This window comes from Vipera ursinii (genome assembly GCF_947247035.1).
Source record: "Vipera ursinii genome assembly, chromosome: 2".
Classification (NCBI taxonomy): Eukaryota; Metazoa; Chordata; class Lepidosauria; order Squamata; family Viperidae; genus Vipera; species Vipera ursinii.
The window spans coordinates 118,638,254-118,659,110 of record NC_139513.1 but is presented as its reverse complement, the minus strand read 5'-3'; the positions used below and the strand labels follow the sequence as shown (position 1 = coordinate 118,659,110).

Sequence of the window (20,857 nt, the reverse complement as noted above, 5' to 3'; positions counted from 1 at the left end):
AAAAGCAATGACTTGTTTAAAAGAGGAGGAATGTGTTCAGGGTATAAATAGCATAAATTCAATTTGAATAAGAAAAGCAAAAACAAGCAGGGATTTTTTAAAGAGAATGCAGGCCTAGATTTAAGGCTCAGGAGAGCTCAAGCTTTATCTTCTCTTCAAAATGCATTCCAAAGTAACATAACCAGCTGGATCAAGGAGCATTGCTGATTCCATCCACCTTTGAACTTTATCAGAAATCAAGTTGAGAGTAACATCACCTCCTGGTCTTAATCAACTGGGTGTTGATTGCTGGTGAGCATGTGTTCTGATCTTTTTATTTTCTTTTTAGCTTTTTTATTATCTCTTAAATGGTGTGTAAATGTGGTTTGCCTCTATATCTGTTGTTGGCTCATTCATCTGAATGCCAAGCTTCTATGAATTCTCTAGTGTTTTTGGATTTAGTTTGGCTAGGATGTTCACAGTTTCTCAGTTGAAACTATGATTAAGTCTGTCCATGCATTGTGAGTTTTCATAGTGTCTTCTGATTGTTGGTTAGTGTTCATGGCTGTGCTCTGCTAGCTTATTGTCTATCTGTCCTACATAGTGGCTGTTAAAAGTCATTACACTGTATGATGTAGATGACTCTTGTTTTTCTTCTTCTTAGGCTACTGGGTCTTTGGATTTATTTAATATGGCTTGGAGGGTTAGGGTTAGGGTTGTTGTTGGATCCAGAATATTATTTCCTCTGCAGATGACGACATCCAGGAAGAGTAATGTGTTGTTTTTCTTTTTTATTATGTGGTCGTAAGCCGAGGACTACTGTAGACTTAAGCAGTTTTCTTCTGGGATATTTTTCCTTTACTTTCTGGTCTGGCCTATGAAATTCCCCATCCCTGGACAAACCAAATCCAACCCTACTTAGCTTTACAACATCAATCAGGACTAGAAACACCTGCCCTAATCCCCACGGAACTTACTAGAGCCTTCTGAACAAACAATGGAGGACTCTGGTCGGCCTTTTCAGTTCGCGGGCCCCCCAAGGTAACTTTTAAAACGAAATCTTTTGCGTGCACGAGAGCAGGCTAAACAAAACAAAACAAAACAAAACACACAAAAAAACGACCGGCTGGTGAAGCGCTGGGAGTTCGTCATGAATGAATCCAACCTCCCGCAGTTCCTGGGAGCGGCCTGCCGGTGGCGCCAGAGAGAAAAGCGCCAAGCTCAAAAGCCGGCCCTCCGCCGCTCATTGAGAAGAAAGTCCCGGAGCCGCGCTGGTTTCGCTCGCCTCAATTGGGCTGAGCCCTAGCGCCGCGCCGGGTGGCCCGCTCCGCTCCTTGCGGCTGAGGCGATGGAAGGAGGTTCGGGCCAGGGCGTTTCCCAGGAAGTTTTGCTCTCGGGCGTCTTTCGCCTCGTCCCTTCTCTGAAGGCGAACTATGCCCTGAGCCTCACAAGCGGCGCCGAGCTGCTGGTGCGCCGGCTGGAGTCGGCTGCCCGGAGCGGCAACGCGGCCAGCGCGCTGAGCCTCTCCACCTGCGTGGGCTGCTACGCTTTCCAGAGCAAGAGCGCCTCGCAGCCGGCGGCCGCCTACTTCTCCGTCGTTTGCTACCCTTTCAAGAAGGGCTGGTGGTACCGCGGGGAAGCTCGGCAGAAGGTCGAGAAGACCTTTTGCGTCTTGACGTCGCAGGATGCCGAAGAGAACCGGCGCGTAGCCGAGACCTGGGTGAGGACGATCCGAGAGCTCTCGGCCCCCCATCTGGAAGGTGAGCGAGTCGGGCAAGCAGAAGGGAGGGCTTCTCTACCGTGGGTGGTTAGACCAGGGGTCTTCAAACTTGGCCCTTTGATGACTTGTGGACTTCAACTCCCAGAATTCCTCAGCCAGCAAAGCTGGCTGAGGAATTCTGGGAGTTGAAGTCCACAAGTCATCAAAGGGCCAAGTTTGAAGACCCCTGGGTTAGACGGAGATTTCCCCTAGTTCGCTTTCCTTCCTTTACACGTGTTGGTAACTCGCACTTGGATCTGAGGCGGTTTGGCTTCACTTTAACAGGCGAATGCCAAGGCAGCGGCTCGCTGGATTAGTGTCGTCGACGGGGTGCTGGGAGAAGTCCAGCCAACTTGATCTCTGTGTTGTGCGAAGCCAGCGAGAGGGGCTAGCTAGATAGTCATTTATGGTTGCACAAGTTTTTGGTTTTAAAAGGTTGCCAGGATGCCACCTTTAAAGTCGCGTGCTTCACATAGAGATGGACACAGAGCTGGGGTAAAGATGAGTTTATTCTGAACAGAACTGAACTGGGGAAACAGGGAAGCCTGGCGTCTATTTGTACCTGCCCAGGTGGATGGCATCCAATCAGTTCAAACCTGGGCTTCCTGCCAGTGCAGGTGACAATGGGTGTAGATCCTGGCTTCCCACCAGGCTGACCATGCCTGGGGCTGTCAACAGCTTAAGTCATTAGGCTTATCCTGAGTGAGCAGTCATCGCCCGGAGCTGTCCAGCCCCTCTGCTGATCTGCACCATCAGCCTCCTGCTGTGCTGTCCTTTGTGTATGCTGGGAGGCATACACTGCACCACCTTAATATTTTTATCCAATTGTATTCGCCTCGAGTGCCTAAAGCTGCAACCCCATCGCAGGACTTGGGGTAAATGGCTTGGCTCACCCTGGGTAAAAGGGAGAGGACAGGGTCTTAATTTTTTCTCCAACTGGATAAAGCGCTGTCTAGAGTTTAAAAACAAAACAACAAAAAAAACCCAACCTTATATAAAATGGCTGGAAATTAGAAAAGTCTTAATTGACTTTGAAAACTATCCCATTCATGTCCCAAAGGTGTTTTTTCAAAAGGAAACTGGACTTTCAGTGTTTTTTCGCATGAAGATGTTTTGCTTCTCATCCAAGAGGCATCTTCTTGGATGAGAAGAGGAACATCTTCAGGAGAAAAAACTCAACAAGTCTAGTTGCCTTTTGAAAAAGCACCTTTGGGACAACCGTGACCTGGATGACTGAGAATCTCCATAGACATTTATCCCATTCATGGGTATGGGTAGAAAGGTAGGTCCGACACTCCCATACCACTTTAGCCAAGGATGTCTAAAACAAATTTCTTTTAAATTAACTTTCATAACTAATTTGGCACATTTCGCATATTAACAAATACTAAGGAGGCTTCCAAAGAAAAGTTTGTGTGTGTACTACTTGGTACATATGGGATTTAAGGCTGGAGCAAAGGTACTTTTTTATATTTGTAGTTTTCCCATGTGTTCCTAACTGTTATTCATTTTTTTAAATCTCCCCTCCCCCAATCCTTTAACATGTCATTAGAGCCATCTGTTTAGAAGCACCTGTATTTGGAATAAGTCTTCCAATATGGAAGTTCATAAATCAATATGCAAATTAGTGAGTGGGCCGATGACATAATGTGCACATTTCTGTGTGTGAATGCAGGATAAATATGCATGTAGCAGCACGTAGATGCACATTATGGTCGTATGTACATGCTCTGAAAAAATTCCTAGCATCATTTAAATTGATTTGAGTTTTGAAACTTAAGTGAGCTGTGTAGCATGGCCTTGTGTGAGAAGTAAATTCCATTGATCGTGTGATATATTAACATTTACATACTGGAAGTAAATTCCAAATTCCAATGAATACCCTTCCTTTTAGCCTTTTGCAAGGCATTGAAGTCCTGGTTGTTTCCCCAGGCATTCGAGTCAAGGGGTGGATGAGCTATATCACTATTGTTGGTCAATAAAGTTAACAGTTTAGACATGGGAGGTAGGTGAGATTATATTTGTTTTAATTTTGTAAGCTGCAGAGAGTTATTTTTGTGTGATGGGCAGCTTTATCTATACCAGGGGTCCCCAACCCCCAGTCCGTGGACCCGTACCGGGCCGTGGCATGCCAGCAACCGGTCCGCACAAACAAGCAAAGCCCCATCCGCGAGATGCAGGCAGCACACAAAACCACATGCACTCTGGTCCACGGAAAAACCTCTCTCCATGGAACTGGTCCCTGGTGCCCAAAAGGTTGGGGACCTCTGATCTATACTACTAAAACTCTTGTTCCTATAACCTTTAATGGGCAAAATGGTGCTTCATAGGATAACGATTTTTAATCAAGATACCAATTTACAGAATGCATCCAAAATCTGGAACCCATGACTCCCATGGAATTGAAACTTGGCAAATTGTCTAAAATATTCATGACATAAAAATTAATACAGAATGTTAAAAAAAATCCCTGTGGTTATAACTCCTGATGTTTGACTGTGCTATACAGTTCAATGTGGGCTATTTTCAAAGCAACAATATCTCCCTGAATTTTTAAGAACGTTTCCAGTGAAAGCAGTACATTAGAAACACTGCCATTATTAAAAGCATTGAGAAATCCGGTATGAATACCGTATATCTCTAAAAATTATGACCCAATGGGTCACACCTGTTCTGGTAGATAATATGAATAAATAAATTTGGGATTGTTGCCTTACTCCTAAGAACATACATTTAGGAGGACAATGTTTCAGTTGAAGTAAAATTTGTTGACTCAAAATCAGTCAGGCTCACATCTAACTAAACTTTATAGGATAGCACCTTAAATATCATTTCACTTAATGAATGAATGCAGGAAAAGAAGAAGGGTAATTCAGATATGCAGTTATAGGGTAAAGTTGGTATTAAGCCACATATCATATCCTTGGCTGCTACACAGCTTCAGAATGGGAGCTTCCACTTACTAGAGTGAAAATACTTGAGCACAGGACTTGTTTGGGTTCCAGATGTACTTTATTTTCTAACAGACCAGCCAATTAGTTGAAACTCTCTAACGAAATATCACAGAGATAGCATCAAAGGGAGAGGGGGACAAGCACTATGGATATCTAAGCCAGAGGTCCCCAACCTTTTGGGCACCAGTAACCGGTTCCGTGGAGAGAGGTTTTTCCACGGACCAGAGAGTGTGTGGTTTTGTGTGCTGCCTGCATCTCGCAGATGGGGCTTTGCTTGTTTGTGCAGACTGGTTGCTGGCATGCCGTGGCCTAGTACTGGTCCACGGACTGGGGGTTGGGGACCCCTGATCTAAGCCTAGTGATCCTTCCCATATAAATTATAACCGCCTACAGATTTACTTGAGGGTTGACTTGATCAAAATGCATACAACATGCTTCAGAGAGAACATGGTTAGAGTGGATTCAGGAACAAACTTTACAGACATCCGATGGTCATCTGGAGTTTTGCAGCTCCAATTTGGCAGTCCTAGTCATTGTAGACTGGAAGAGATGTGTGGCTGGGGGAAAAAAAAAACTATTTCTGCCTGGACAGTAGGTTGCAGTGACTTTCAATGCAAACCTTTCTGGCAAGGTAAACTTAAGAAGCTTGTGCAGTTCCAGTTGCCTTTAAAAAGATGATGTAGGCCTACGTCAATAGGTATTATACTACAGTAATTCTGCAGTCCAAGCTGTAACTACAGCTTCTTTTGTGGTACATAAATCATTTCCATACAATGTATATCATGGGGTGCAGTCCGCTTAAAACCAAAACAATCTTGGCGTTGGGTAAATAAAAGCATTCAGAGCTGTATATTCATTTATTTAGATTTAGGAGATGTATCTTTGGCAAGGATTAAATAGATTCCACTGATTCAGTCTTAGTCCAAGAATCTGTTTCATCAGGAGTAACAATGGGATAAGAGAAATGGATGAACACACAGTGGGAAGCAAAATTTCTCTTCCACGTTTTTTAGAGCTATTATTACAGTTTCATTCTTACATTAACCCAGAATATTTTGCTTTTATGTGCATCATTGTCTAGTTATTCGGATAATAACAAGAAAGCTAGTATGTGGTTTGAATCACCCCCGAAAGCAGTGAAAGATCAAATTCTTTTCCAAAAGATTTATTACTCTGAAGGTTATAACAATAGTTCTTTATTTCAGCCATTCTGTGACTCCTTTTGCTAGCTTTTTGCAAAACATCCCCTTGGGGAATTGTGCTATACACATAGTAGAAAACTGGCCAAGTTAGGCAGCAAGAAAGTTAAAATGAAGAGCTTTACCAGCTGGGTTTCACAATGGCTGTAATGATGTGCTTCTTCATGGCCACTAAACCCTGTTCCATTATGGAACTATGTGACACACCTGGCCAGCTTTTGAGTTTGTGTTACTTTTTAAGAATGGTGCAGTTTTCAAATACTGGGAAGCTCTGTGACTGAGTGACAAGCTCAGCCTTCTGAGGTTAGCTTTTCAGCAGATATTTGTTCAGGAGAAATGAGTGGTGTCATTGCTTTCAAAAAAAATCATTCCTTAGAATTAACAAAACTGACTTTTTAAAAAGTGCCACTGCTGCTTTAAGAAGGAATCCACTCCTAGAAATTAATAGGATTTTCAAAGTGGTGGCACTGTTCTTTTTTTTCTTTTCTTTTTTCTATAAGCAAGTGTGGGAATCTGAAAATATCAGGCTGCATTGAAAATAGGAGAGGGAAGCTGCACTCGCAGGATGTATGGAACATTTTTCCTGAAGCATTTTTGAAGCATGCGCAACCCTTAAAACTAGGATCATTTGCCTTTCTATATTCTCTGCAATTATCTTTTTTTTTTGCTATGTTGCAAACAAATACAGAGCATTGTCACTTTTGCATGGCTTCCTTTTCATTTTCATAAAGAGCCTTGGTGGAGCAGTGGGCTAATGCCTCCTTAAGTAACACCAGCTGCCTGCAATTAGTGCAGGTTTGCATCCCACCAGGCTCAAGGTTGACTCAGCCTTCCATCCTTCCGAGGTAGGTAAAATGAGGACCCAGATTGTTGGGGGCAATTAAGCTGACTTTGTAATAATGCCGCTTGGGGGGGGGGAAGCCCTAATAAGCAGGCATATACATAGAACGAAGGCTACTGCTAAGCTTGTAAGCCGCCCTGAGTCTTCGGAGAAGGGCGGGATATAAATGGAATTAAAATAATTAAAAAAAATTAAGTAGAAACAAAGGAAGCCACTTTCTGTTCAAGCTGATGGTCTGCTTGGTTTTGTCTGTGGAAGCCACATGAACGTGGATGCTCAGGAGTGGCTCCTTCGTTCATATGGACTTGTGATGAATGCCTTACTCAGAGTCCTTCCTCCGCCGCTTCCAATCATGCATGCATGCAAGCCATTCCTGGGGTTGCTGTGTAATATAAATACGGTCCAGAACCAAAAGGATTTCAAAACTTTGCGGTTGCTGTCTACATTCTCAGTATGGTGACTCAGCATTTTTCTTAGTCATTACCATGAAACTCACAGACAGAGGAAGGGGGGGGATGATTTGAAGAATGAAAAGTACTGTTGTTAAACCAGTCTCGTTTCATTTTAATTGTTTTCCAGGAAGAAGAAATCCTGCTGCTTTCCCCTCTGCAAGAGGTCGTTTGGAGGGTGGGAGCGTTTTTTTCAGATGGGAAACAGGGAGGGGGGGTGAAACAGGGAGAGACAGTTGCTGACTCTCTACTCAGAATTTCGCTGTGTAAACCAGTTTGTGAACTGCTAGAAGAGGCTTCTGTTTTATTGGCCGTTGTGACTAGCCCAGGAGTAGGCAACCTTGGCTCTTTTATGACTTGTGGACTTCAACTCCCAGAATTCCTGAGCCAGGCGGCTCAGGAATTCTGGGAGTTGAAGTCCACAAGTCATAAAAGAGCCAAGGTTGCCTACCCCTGAGCTAGACAGTCTTTCTCCTGTCACAATGCATGCCTTCCCAGTGGCTTGCCCTCTGAAAGCCTCTTCATGTCTTTGTGTCCTAGAGAGAAGAGACTGGTGGCTGTAAGGGGGTCATAAAAGTCAAGATGGCCATCCTGTCCTGATGCAGGGACCCCTGAGGTAGGGGGCAGGGTTTGATCACGTGTTTGTGGACTCGATCTTGATGTTTCGATCCTCTCCCTGGGGATATCCTTAGCAGATATCATACAATCTTTGGCAGCCTACTATATGCTATTCTCCTTCCATAAGCGGTTAGCATTTTTTGTTTCTACAAATTTTCTGGGCTTGATCTAATCTGCAAAAGGTCTGGGTGGTTCCTGGGAAGAGATGAGTTGCTGAGGAAAAAAGTAAGGTCAATAACCTCTATCATTTTATTCTTGTGTGGAAATCAAATCGATATGTTGGCATCTGAAGGCAGAGTGACAACTGCTCGTCTCCATACAACAAAACTGAAAGGTTTAAATATATTTTAAGGGGGGAAAAGGACATTGGAAGCCATTTGAAAACTTCCTACAAATAGGATTTTTTTTGAAGAATAAGATTCTTTTGGAGTACTCCATTCCCTTGGAAACATGTAAATTACACAGCATTCTTTCTACTTTTCACATTAAGCTGTGTCATTCCTCCCCTGCTAATATTTGGGACAGGATTCTAGTGTGCACTGAGGGGGTGCATCAGTGTCATTTTTTGATGTAGTATATTTAGCTGAGCAGAGAATTGTTCAACAAGTGCCTATTATTGGTTCATTTTTGTGGTATTGCATATTACGGTATATGTGAGGGAGTGAAAGCAGAGTTGTATGACTCTAATGGGAAGAGATAAACAAAATCAATATGTCAGATGTTACTTTAATTACTGAAAGATTACAACTTTAGGAGCCTGCCTTCAGGTTGTCTAAAACCTTTTTCTAGGCTGAATGCTAATCAGCCCAACAAAAGGAAGTCAGGAAAAGAAGATATGGAGTAAAGAGTAAAAACGGGATTAGTATGATAGGATTGGTATGATTAGATATTGATATGATTAAGTTATGCCTTCCTTTTTTGTGTCATTAGAGATAAATCTAAACACAAATACTTTGGACAGTAGCCAATTTAATTTCAGATTCTCTCCAAATGTTCCTTTGTAATTGTCTTGGAATTTGGGGCTTCATCTATTGCACCAGAATTAATCTAAAAACTAGCATTTGAAAAGCTCCGTACATTAAACCTAAAGCAGATTCACACACATAAGCAACTCTGTGAGTAGTGTGATAGCTAGCCGCAAAGATGGAGACCCAGGATATTGCCGGCACATGTGAATTGAGCCCAAGGAGAAATTATGCCTGAGCACTGACTTCAGAACGGAGCCTAGACTGGACAGAGGAAACCAATATGAATACAATTGTGATATTTCTTATGAAGATCAGTATATTCAAACTTCATGCTAGACATTCTACAAACATTCAAAAATAGATATTGGCAGTTCTTTGTATGCCTTATGTGGGATTTGGGTCTGTTGAAAGTGATTATTTCCTCTTATAAACAAGGAGTGTGTAATAAGGAAACACTCCAGAATTTCATTTGCACTGATATCTGAAATAACACCTTTCTTATAGTGTTACCTTCTTGGTATGCTTTGGATACATCATTCAATGTGACATCTGTCACTTCCACACATTGCATATATCAGACATTTGCACCTTTACTGTGTTTGGAGAGATAAGGAAACTGTCAGAGTGTTATTTGGAGCATGCACTTTTTTTAAAAAAAAAGGCAGAATGAAAATTGAATTATACTTCCAGTTAGAAAAGCAAAGTGAAATAGAACAAATTTCTAAATATGACCATCTCAGGAAGCTATTTAAATGATTTCAGTAGCAAAAATGATGCTTTGTTCAACAGTGAAAATAACTACCAGTTTAGACAAAGTCATTTCTTCCCACACAAACAAACCCAGCAGCCTTTCACGTAGACCAGCAGTTCCCAAACTTTTCTATACCCTGCACCCCTAGAACGCTTCTGATATATTCTCGCACCCCTTACAAAAGTTCAAAATAACGGCAAAAAATTATGCATATACACTATAATTTTGAAAACCCAAGTTTTCGTACCCCCTGGAATATCGTCTCGCACCCCTGTCTAACACAGACAAATTCAGGTATTCACTTTAAGTTCCAGAATGAATCAGAGTTTGTGGATATTTAAATCCAGAATCATTTGGGTTGCAGGTTCTGCGTGCCATGATCGGTGTTCATCTGTAGAAGCAAATGAGTGAGCAACCTGGGAGCACAAGCTTATATCATTATCAGTAATCTCTTGGTGGTGCATCAGAAACCAGCAGCTTAGCAAATGCCAGGAAAGAGACTGTGATCCCGCTGATGCTCTGCTGCAGGAGGACACACTCGCCCATATGTTTCCTGACCTTTGTTTTCTGGGTGGAGAGGCTGACTCTGCCACACCTTCCCTGATTGCAGTCCGTGTAGTGTAGGGAACAACGAGAGAGAAAGCTTGCAAGTCGGGTTGGTTTCTGGTTGGAGGTGGCTTGTAAGTACCACGGATTATGGTGTGGTAGAGCTGGCTGCCTTGTGTAAATTGGCTTGCTGGTGTTGCACGAAAAAGATTCCAAAAGAACCTGCCCAGAATCCCTAATGCTCTTAGAGGTGAGTGGAGGGGCTGCAGTGCCAAACAGGAAAAAAAAGAGCAAGAATGCCTCTTTTCTGTGATACTGATCCTCAGCGGAAGAGGCTTGCCACAGAGAGCGTGTCCTGTTTCACAGTGAACCAGTGTATGGCGAGTTGGTTATGATTTAGTTATTTGTGTGAACCTAGTCCTAGCCAATAGTGACTTATTCAGTGAATCATAACCATACAAATCAAGGCCTAGTGAAATGTGAGTCCCGTTATTAATACATTTATGAAATGGTCCATATGGTGCGAACCATATGGGTGATTAGTGATTCAGTAAAGCGCTGGCTCTTCGGCTTTGAAACGGAGATGAGCACCGGCCCCTAGAGTTGGAAACGACTAGCACGCACGTGCGGGGGAACCTTTACCTTTACCTTTTTAATCATTTCTCTGACAAGGTTATGCTGATAAAAGGATGGGTATGTTATGCAGTTAGACTTTCTCAAAGACTTTTATCAGAGTTGATTTTCCTTCAAAGTCATATCACTTTTCTTCTGTTTATGAAAAAATATGCAAATGCAGATAAAGCCCTATTGAAATATCAGCCATCTCTATATTGTTACAAATAAGAGCAAGATCTCTGTTTTCCTTTATCTAGGCCCCTCTTAAAACTATATTTTGGTAATTGGGAGGGGTGCAATGTGGAAAAATGACTCAGCAGTTTTGACTTCTTGAAAATCAGCAAGTCTCTGCTTTCAGAGACATGATAAATTTTCTTTGTTTTTTCTTCTTCTTTGCATCATGCAATGCTGAATCATAGCTACGGGATTTGGCCATTGCAAAATCATCTGGCAAAAATTCGCCTAGTTTATTCTCTAGTCTAGATTTTTTTTTCTGTGTTTCAGAAATAAGTATTAGAAGAGTGGGTGGGATGATGAGGGTTGAAATCCAATATATCTGAAGAACATAAGGATTAAGGATTTATTAAATTTATATGCCGCCCTTCTCCCCAAGGACTCAGGGCGGCTCACAACAATAAAAATTAAGAGACATAAAATACAAAAATTAAAAAAGAATTAAACAATGAATATAAGAAATACAGGACAATTTACACAATAAAAACCAAGTTAAAAACCATGGTCAGTCCAGGCCCGCTTGTTGGAACAACCATGTCTTCAGGTCACGGCGGAAGGATCGAAGGTCAGGGGCCGTCCGCAGCTCCAGAGGCAGTTCATTCCAGAGGGTCGGTGTACCCACAGAGAAGGCTCTCCCCCTGGGGGTCACCAGCTGGCATTGCCTGGCCGACAGAACCCTGAGGAGGCTGACTCTGTGGGAGCGAACCGGGCGATGGGAGGTTGACATTGGCAGCAGGTGGTCTCGCAAGTACCCCGGGCCTAAGCCATGTAGGGCTTTAAAGGTAATTACCAACACCTTGAATCGCACCCAGAGGGCAACTGGAAGCCAATGCAGCTTGCGCAGGAGAGGTGTAACATGGGAGTATCGAGATACTCCCATAAGCACCTGCACGGCCGCATTTTGCACCAGCTGAAGCCTCCGGGTGGTCTTCAAGGACAGCCCCATGTAGAGAGCATTGCAGTAATCCAGGCGAGAAGTGACAAGGGCGTGGGTGACCGTGCATAGGGCATCTCGGTCCAAAAAGGGGCGCAACTGGCACACCAGGCAAACCTGTGTAAAGGCCCCCCTGGTCACGGCAGTAAGATGATCTTCCAGGTTAAGCCGTGAATCCAGTTGGACACCCAAGTTGCGGGCCCTTTACAAGGGGGGGCAAGAGCTCTCCCCCCATCAAAAGAGATGGAACATGTTGGACAATGCGAGATGCCGGTATCCACAGCCACTCGGTCTTGGAGGGGTTCAGCCTGAGCCTGTTCCTTCCCATCCAGACCCGCACCGCCACCAGGCACCAGGACATCACGTCAAGGGCATTACTGGGTTGGTTCGGGGTGGAGATAAACAACTGGGTATCATCCGCATATTGGTGATACCTCACCCCAAAGCCATGGATGATCTCACCCAGCGGCTTCATATAGATGTTAAACAGGAGGGGGGAGAGAACCGACCCCTGAGGTACCCCACAGGAAAGGGACCTCGGGGTGGATCTCTGCCTCCCTGCCACTACAAACTGCAAATGGCCCGAGAGGTAGGAGGAGAACCACCGTAAAACAGTGCCTCCCACTCCCAACCCCTCTAGCCGTCGCAGCAGGATACCATGGACAATGGTATCAAAAGCCGCTGAGAGGTCAAGTAGGACCAGGACAGGGGAGCAACCCCTGTCCTGGGCCCGCCAGAGATCATCTACCAGTGCGGCCAATGCCGTTTCCGTGCTGTAACTGGGTCTGAAACTGGACTGGTACGGGTCCAGATAGCGTTAGGGAAAGTTTGAAGTACATGAATAAATACAAGAATGCCACAAAAAGGTTATAATTTCAGATGCAGTCATGTGATCTGCTTTATGATTGTCAAGACTTAATGTGGGCTCAATTACAGTCGTAAGTTGACAACTACTTGTATACATAAGGAACTTAGGCAAAAGGAATGGGCTACATCAGCGGTCCCCAATCTTTCTGGCTCCACAGACCAGCGGGGGTGGGTGGGGTGGGGGGTGGAAGGAGATGGTTTCACCCGTTCACCCGCCATTTGCTTAGCCTGGTTCCCAGCAGGCCACGAACTGGGAGTTGGGGACCCCTGGGCTACATGATACTGTTCCTAATCTAAAGAAATATAAATTTAATAAATAAATAACTGAATAATATGAAGAAATTAATTGTAATATATTTCCAATAAATAAAGAGCAAATTGTGCTCGAATTTGCAGTGAAGGCTAAGATGAGGCTATTATCTTTGTTACAACTTGGCCCGTAGATCCCAGGCATCAGAAGTTAATTGTGCCCTATAAAGTGCAAATCGAAGTACAACAGCACGACATGAGGTGAGGCACAGAGGTAGCTAAGAATGTAGGATTTGTGCTGTAGTTGCTTGTGGTATTTATTGTGGCCCTGCTAGTGGATTAGGGTAAGTAGAAGTTGGTTCTGTCCTTGCTAAGATATTTTCCCAGTAACCTTCTTAGAGGGTTTCTGGTTTTTTTTCCTTCAAGGTAGAGTTCTGCTATGTTAGCTTGGGTTGATAGGAACTATAGTCTAATCTGCTTGGAGGCTGCAGTTTGAGCATAGTTGACCTATAATCAGTCAGTCCTTCTGCAGTTAGGTCTCAATGGGAAAGATTCTAATATTTGATATCCTTTTTAAATAGGGCTAGCTAACCATTAGGTCATCCTTTCAGAGATACTTCCTTACCTAAAGAGAGAAAGAGAATGACTAGGGGCAGGCAAAAAAGATAGTGAGAGTCAGAATGACTTCCGACAACTTTCCCATTGGCTTTGCTTGTAGGAAGCTGGCAGGGAGTATCAGAAATCTCCTCTTCCTCGGCTTGCCTGTGGAACTACCTGCCACTTTGTTAGGGGGAGAACCATGGACTGTAAGGAAAACTGCACCCCTTCTGCTTCAATCTTGGGATGTCTCCAAGGGCTCCCTCCTCTGGGGGGGAAGTGGGCTCACTGCACATGCCCCCCCCCTCCCCAGCCAAACATACCATGCCAGAAAGCATCTGAGTCACTCCCTCATTCTCCCCTCATCAGACACTGCCATTCAGAGGTTTCAAATTTCGGGCCTAGTTCCAAAGCAGCCAGTTGCCACTCGGCTGTCAGGACTTACTGCCATTCAATTGGGTACAGTGGTACAATTGGGCAGAGAGCCATTTAATATAATGGTTAGAGTGCTGGCCTAGAAACAAAGAGACTGTGAGTTCTAGCCTGCCTTAGGCACAAAAGCTAGCTAGTGATTTTGGGCCAGTCACTCTCTGTCAGCCCAACCTACCACAGTGTCGTTGCTGTGGAGAAAACAGGAGGAGGGAGGAGTGTTATATGTACCGTGTGTTCATTGCCTTGAGTTACTTACGAAGTAATAAAGGCAGGATAAAAATTTAATAAATATAAATAAAAAAGTACAGTGGCCCGAGGGAGGTGGGAAAGAAGGCAGGATTCCATGCAACCTACAGGTTTGGGGAAGTGTAGTCAGAAGGCACTTGAGGGCTGAAATGGCTACAACTTCCCCAAATTACATTCCCATGGCACCAGGTATTCTGTAAATTAGCCCGTCGGAGTTACCTTGGTTCAACAACTGTTGCCCTCTGCCTTCCTATTTTCCCAATGTGAAGATTGCAAACAAACAGACACAAGAATTTTAGCAACATATAAAAATGTTAACACTAATCCATTTCAAAGGGCAGAACTACCAAATTCTGAATCATGAACTGAAACCTGAAGAGCAAGATAGGAAAGACTAACCTGCTTTCTTAGGAAGTGCTTGCAAAACACAGGTTGTTGTCATCCTTTCTGCAAAATATTTTCAGTTGTGAGTACTTTGCCCACTGAATCAGGTCTCTAAAGGGATCTTTTATTCTTGGTTCTAGATAATATGACAAACTAGTCTCTGTTTAGCATTATGACTGCAAGCTTCCAGCTGGCAAAATCTGGATACCTGAATGGGGTTTGTTTCTCTTGTGTATATCCACCCATACACCCATAGTCCTGGGCGACTCCTAAAATTCTCCCTTGGGTTAGCTAGCAAACTCCTGTGAGGTAATTGTGTTGTCAAAATTTAGCATTCTGGCTTTCCAATGGAATGCAGTGGTTTCCTGGTGTTTGTTAGAATAATAACACACAGGATGTGGAGGAGTGACATCCTAGATTGTTGATGAAAACCTTGACCTGGCACTGCCCATTTTTTTGCCTTTCCCTCAGATTCTTACTCCCATCCACTTTGGAAAAGTGTGCTCCCTGGTATTCCTCTCAAACCCCAAATTCTTGGGACTCAGAACTGAAGAAGCTTCTTGGATGTGGAGTGAACTGTCTTCAAGGAAAGACATAGTCCAGTTGCCTTTTGAAAAAGCACCTTTGGAACAACCATGACCTGGATGACTGAAAATCTCCATAGACACTTGGGGCTGAAAGATTGCCCACCAACTGGCAAAGGCTAATGATAAGGGGAACTCACAGTCAACCTTAAACTGAGACAGCAACCCCCAGCTCAGGGACCTCGAGAAGTTTTGGATCACATTTCCAGAAAGTTTGCCTAGTGCATCAGGGCTTTACAAACCTAGCAACTTTAAGACTTGTGGACTTCAACTCCCAGAATTCCTCAGCCAGCTATGTCTAGTGGTAAAGGGGAGTCTTGTGACTGGTTGTAGAGAAGCATAGAGATAACCTTGGGAAAGGAGTGTGGAGATTGTTAGCAAAACATAAATTGAGTCCAGGAAGATTTGAGAAAGAAAATTAGCACAGCTCCGCCTTGATTCTCTTTGGTGCAAGAGGGAGGGAAGGGTTCCAGGCTTTCAAGATTCTGTTATTTTAGCCTATATTAATAGAGTTCAGCTCTAAATTTGTGGTGTCAGTCGTGACACCACAAAGGGCTGACACTGGTGTAATGTATTGGGCCTTTTACTTGAACTGTTTTTACATGTCTTTGAATGCTGCTTGAGATTGCCTGATTAGGGTGTCTGTGTAACGCTGGCTGCCCAGACATGCAGTCTCCAGGACGATCATTGGTTGGCTCTGGGGCAGGAATAGGTTCCTTCAAACCTATTGGCCACCGCCTAGTGGCCAACCGTATAAGTCAGGGCTTTTCAACCAGTGGTACAGGTACCACCTGTGGTACAATGGCACCATCCTAGAAAAGTGGTAGCAGGGGAGGGGAATGAGCTGAACCGGTGGCAGCACTGCACAAGCCTGAGTGAGAGATGGCTGGAGTTGCAGGGCTGTCAGGTCTCAGTAGAAGCGCCAGGATCAGCACCAGGCTCCAGCTGGAATGTTGCAGCATCTCCAGGGTCTTGTGATTTACATTCAGATCCTTGGCAACTGATTCATATTTATGACAGTCACAGTGTCCCAGGGTCATGTGAAGTGACCAAAACCTGCTGCAACCACCCAGCAGACGGAGGGAATAAAAACCAAACAGACCGCCACCCCACCCCCGCTGCCAATCCTCAACAGAAATGCTCACAAGAATGAAAACCTCAGACAGGAGGAAGAGCGCTGCCGGGCGGGCAGGCAGGTGTCTTGCTTGGCTGTGGCTTGGGGGGCACTTTTTTCAGTGCCGTTGTAACTTCGAACAGTCACTAAGCAAACTGTTGTAAGTCGAGGATTACCCGTACTTCATCACTTTTTTTTCCTTTTTTCTTTTTTGGTCATCAAGTTTTTGACATCTTGCTAGGCGACTGGTGGTACTCGGATGTTGCCGTATCCTAAAAGTGGTACAATGGGTGAAAAGCTTGAAAAGCCCTGGTATAAGTAGCTGCGTAGAAGCCTCTGTTCTCAGTTCTGTTCCTGTTCTACAATAAAGCAATGTTCCTGTTTGAACCCTCTCATCTCGCCTCCTACTTGCAAGAAACCCACTACACAACAACTGGCTTTCCTCATTATGAGAACCATTTTGTGATTAGGAAGTCTTCTTGACAACAGCCATTTTTGTAAAATACCCCCCTCCCCCAGATAGATGCCAGAATTCTGAAGATGCTCATCAACTCGGAAAAGACTTATAGTAACCAGAATAGGTGTGACACAACTGTGGATTTTATGGCCACACAGGAGAGTAAGGCAGATTGCAAATACTGCAGAATGGAAATGGACAGGAGATATGCAAGGAAGGCAGAGATGTCAGCAGTTCTTTGAAAAGGGCAGAATTCACATGTTTTAGTGAGCAAGATATACAAGTGGCTATTTTTAAGCTTTTAGGAAATTCCACCAAATTCCTTATCGGATTGTGAAGTTCAGCGATAGCCAACTGAAATGAGAATGAAATGTTTGGCCACCAGATGTAAGGGCAGAAAGGCAAGAACTGCCCCGGGTAGATGCTATCTCCAGATTTTTCATAGAAAAAAAAACACTTTGATGCAGGACACACAATTTTGGAAAAGTATTTAAAACTAAAAGCTTTAATTTCAATTAGGTTTTTTTTTAGCATATTCATGTTGTTTTGAAGAGCGGAAGTACCTCAGCCTTTCTTCCAAGGGGTCCAAAATGCCTCTGGAAGGGAGGAGGCAGTGGGATGCAAGTTCGTCTGTTGTTGGCCATAATTGGCTCCCATTGCGACCTCAGCATGCTCCTCCCCTAAATCGACAGAGCAAATAATTCTAGCAGGGTTGCATTTTCTCCTCTTTGCAGCAGTCAGCCAAACCTGCTTTTGATTTTAAAGAAACCTAATAGGACATGGGCCAGACTTCTGGAAAGTACCCTTTGAAGGCTAGAGGAAGTGAGACCAAAGAAGATCTGCCTTTCCAGCATCTGGAGCATGGGTGAGTCGGAAAGGCGACCTTCTGTCTGGTCATCTTTCTTGAGCAGGGCTACTGGTTATTACAAAGGAAAGTGTACATAAAGCAGGTTGTAAATCATCTGAGGCAGCCCTCGTGCACAGAGATAATTTTAGACTCTCCGTTTAATGGCTTGCTAGGAGCCCCTTCCTTAAGCTGACAAGCTGAATAACGCTAGCTTGTCTAGGTCACTTCACAGGGCACTTCCACGCTTTATTATTTCTTAACGCATTCCTGGTACATGCGTGCAAAAAAGGAAGCAAAATAAAACCGTGATCAGAGGTGAGATCCTCTGAGCTGTTTCTCCCATTTGAACTCATGTACATCGTGGCTACAAGAATGGGGCGGAGCTGGCTTCCTCTGTCCTAAACTCATGTCCTTGGAGCACCTGTTCTTCAGAGGAAAATAGATCAAGAAGGGAGTAGTTATTTATTTATTTATTTATTTATTTATTCGGTTTATATACCGCCCTACTCCCGAAGGACTCAGGGCGGTTTACAAGGCAAAATTTAAAAACAATACAATATAAAATTAAAATAAAATAAAATTAAGTCTAGCCCCCAAAAATTAAAATCACAATTTAAAAACATTAAAACCCCTCAGTCCAGACCAGATAGCTCAAAGAGCCAGGTTTTTAGGTCCCGGCGAAATGAACAAAGGTCGGGGGAAGTCCGGAGTTCCGTTGGCAGTTGATTCCATAGGGCAGGCGCGCCCACAGAGAACGCCCTCCCCCTGGGGATCGCCCGTCGGCAATCCTTGACCGGCGATACCCTGAGGAGGCCCTCCCTGTGGGAGCGCACAGGACGATGGGAAATTGACGCTGGCAGCAGGTGCTCCCTCAGATAATCCGGGCCCATGCCATTTAGGGCTTTATAGGTCATCACCAGCACCTTGAATCTCACCCGGAGGGCAACTGGAAGCCAATGCAGCTCGTGGAGAAGAAGTGTTACATGGGAGTATCGGGAGACTCCCATCACAACTCACGCGGCTGCATTCTGCACCAGTTGAAGCCTCCGAGTGGTCCTCAGGGGCAGCCCCATGTAGCGAGCATTGCAGTAGTCTAGCCGGGAGGTCACGAGCGCATGGGTGACTGTGCGTAGGGCATCTTGGTCCAGAGTAAACACCCCTAACCACACCCACCCACACACCCACACCTGGGAACTCCCACTTCTCCAATGAAATGTTCCCCAATTAAACCATTGCATACACACGCCACAGATCAAACCTACAGGGTGGCAGTAAGCTCTATAACCTCTGTAAGTGTGGACGACAATTTCAGCCCTGATTCTGAGCCCGTAATTTGCTGCTCGTAGGGTGGATATTGAAACCCACCTCCCCCCTGTATGTTTGGGCCCTGGATCTCAGCCCACTGGCCCAGCCCTTGCTGCATTACAGTGAAGTTTCCTTCTCAATGTATTGCAGGTCTATTGGATGACAGTTCTGGATATCTGCAAAGTTGGACACCTTTCATTTACTGTATTCTGTTTTGAGTGGATGTTACCTATTTCTGCCGTTGGGCGTGCTCTTGCTTTCTCAATAGAGTGCTTGCCTCTGTCTCCCTCCTCTGACACGAATGTATGTGTGATCTGTAGCACATGTATGTAATGACATGTGGGAATGACCTGGGGAGATGGGAGGGAGAGCCACAGATGGGACAATGGGCATATAAAAACTATCTTAGCCCACAGGAGGGTTGAACCCAAAGAGGGAGTGTGTAGGAAGCATTTCAGAAATGACCTTCCCAAGTTTCCAGAGAGTAAAAGGAGAGGAGGGGAGAAATACATTCAGACTTGGTAAGATTTGGTTAATGCAACCTTACAATAAAGATAGATCTGGTAGTGCTGGTTGTGCGCCTTGCCTGGACTACCTTGCAGGGCTAACAAAGTGTGACCAGGACTGTATCTTAATGAAATAAAAGAGTGCTCCAAATAAGCTCTTTCAATTACTCAAAAGTGCTTATGCTGTGACATTTCAATTTTTATATACTTTACTTTGCTTATGACAGCTAAGGAAATCCCTGTCCTAGTTGGGCATTTGAAACCTTATTCACAAATCTCTTGGCGGTATGGAGATTCCAGCAGATCTTGCCAACTTACCTTCACATCAGCCCGAAGGGCTAGAACAGGGGTAGGCAACCTCGGCTCTTTTATGACTCATGGACTTCAACTCCCAGAATTCCTGAGTCAGCTCAGGAATTCCTGAGTCGGCTCAGAATCAGGGCTGAAATTGGTCGCCCACACTTACAGAGGTTATAGACCTATGCTGACTCAGGAATTCTGGGAGTTGAAGTCCATGAGTCATAAAAGAGCTGAGGTTGCCTACCCCTGGGCTAGAACATAAGAAGAGTCCTGTGGGATCAAGCCAAGGCCCCTCTGTCCGCCTTTTTGATTCTCATAGGGGTCAGTCAAGTAGGAGACGTTTCCCTGTTGGATTTGGTCTATATCAGGGGTAGGCAACCATGGCTCTTTTATGACTCGTGGACAGTCACCGCTGGCTCAGGAATTCTGGGAGTTGAAGTCCACGAGTCATAAAAGAGCCAAGGTTGCCTACCCCTGGTCTATACGGTTGGGTTCTTAAAATTGCCCTTGTTGCATTTTTCAGCTAAGAATCTAAATCCTGTACTAAGACGCGCTTTCTGGAGGTTTTCTATGTTAGGGTCCAAATTGCATTTCAGGGAGGAAAAGGAACAGAAATATGGCAATAAGTGCAGAATTCAGCTTGCTGGCCAGGATGATCTTCCTGGTGAAAAAGCATGTTGCATTTTAAAGTAACAGATGAAAAAGGAGGTAAAACTAGCTTTAATATGTCAGGGGAGAATAAGTCCTGGGCCATGTGTTTTGCTTATGCAAACTTCCCAGCCACAGTTTATACTGAATTTTCTCCTTTGTTTCATTATGGTGGAGGAAAGAAGACAAGGAAGTAAGCTGGCTTGACTTTGGCCACATTGATGCTGGTTGGGGGTAGTCAGGGGGCAGAGATGACATGAGAGTATGTGGGGGCAGGGAGGAAGTGATGGTGGATTTTATGACCCTGTTAAAAGTCAGTATATGGTGCTCCACCTTTGCTAGGCTAAGAGACTCTCCCTGACACGTCAACATACAGTCTGTGAATGACAAATCATTGAAGAGAATGTTTGTCACACTCAATCTGAGGCCTTGTGACAGAGAGGTTATCTAATTGGTTTGGTCAGACTTAATAGC

The 20,857-nt window shown here is 44.4% G+C and overlaps 1 protein-coding gene across 2 annotated transcripts in view; it reads left to right on the top strand.

The window, feature by feature from the left end:
• Nucleotides 1-1,208: 1,208 nt before the first annotated feature.
• SPHK1 (sphingosine kinase 1) overlaps nucleotides 1,209-20,857 on the top strand; it is a 40,464-nt gene continuing 20,815 nt past the window's right edge. For both annotated transcript variants that reach the window (XM_083352375.1, XM_083352376.1), the window contains exon 1: nucleotides 1,209-1,739. In XM_083352375.1, the coding sequence (XP_083208501.1) occupies nucleotides 1,328-1,739 (412 nt within the window). In that variant the 5' untranslated portion in view covers nucleotides 1,209-1,327. The remainder of the gene's footprint in view (nucleotides 1,740-20,857) is intronic.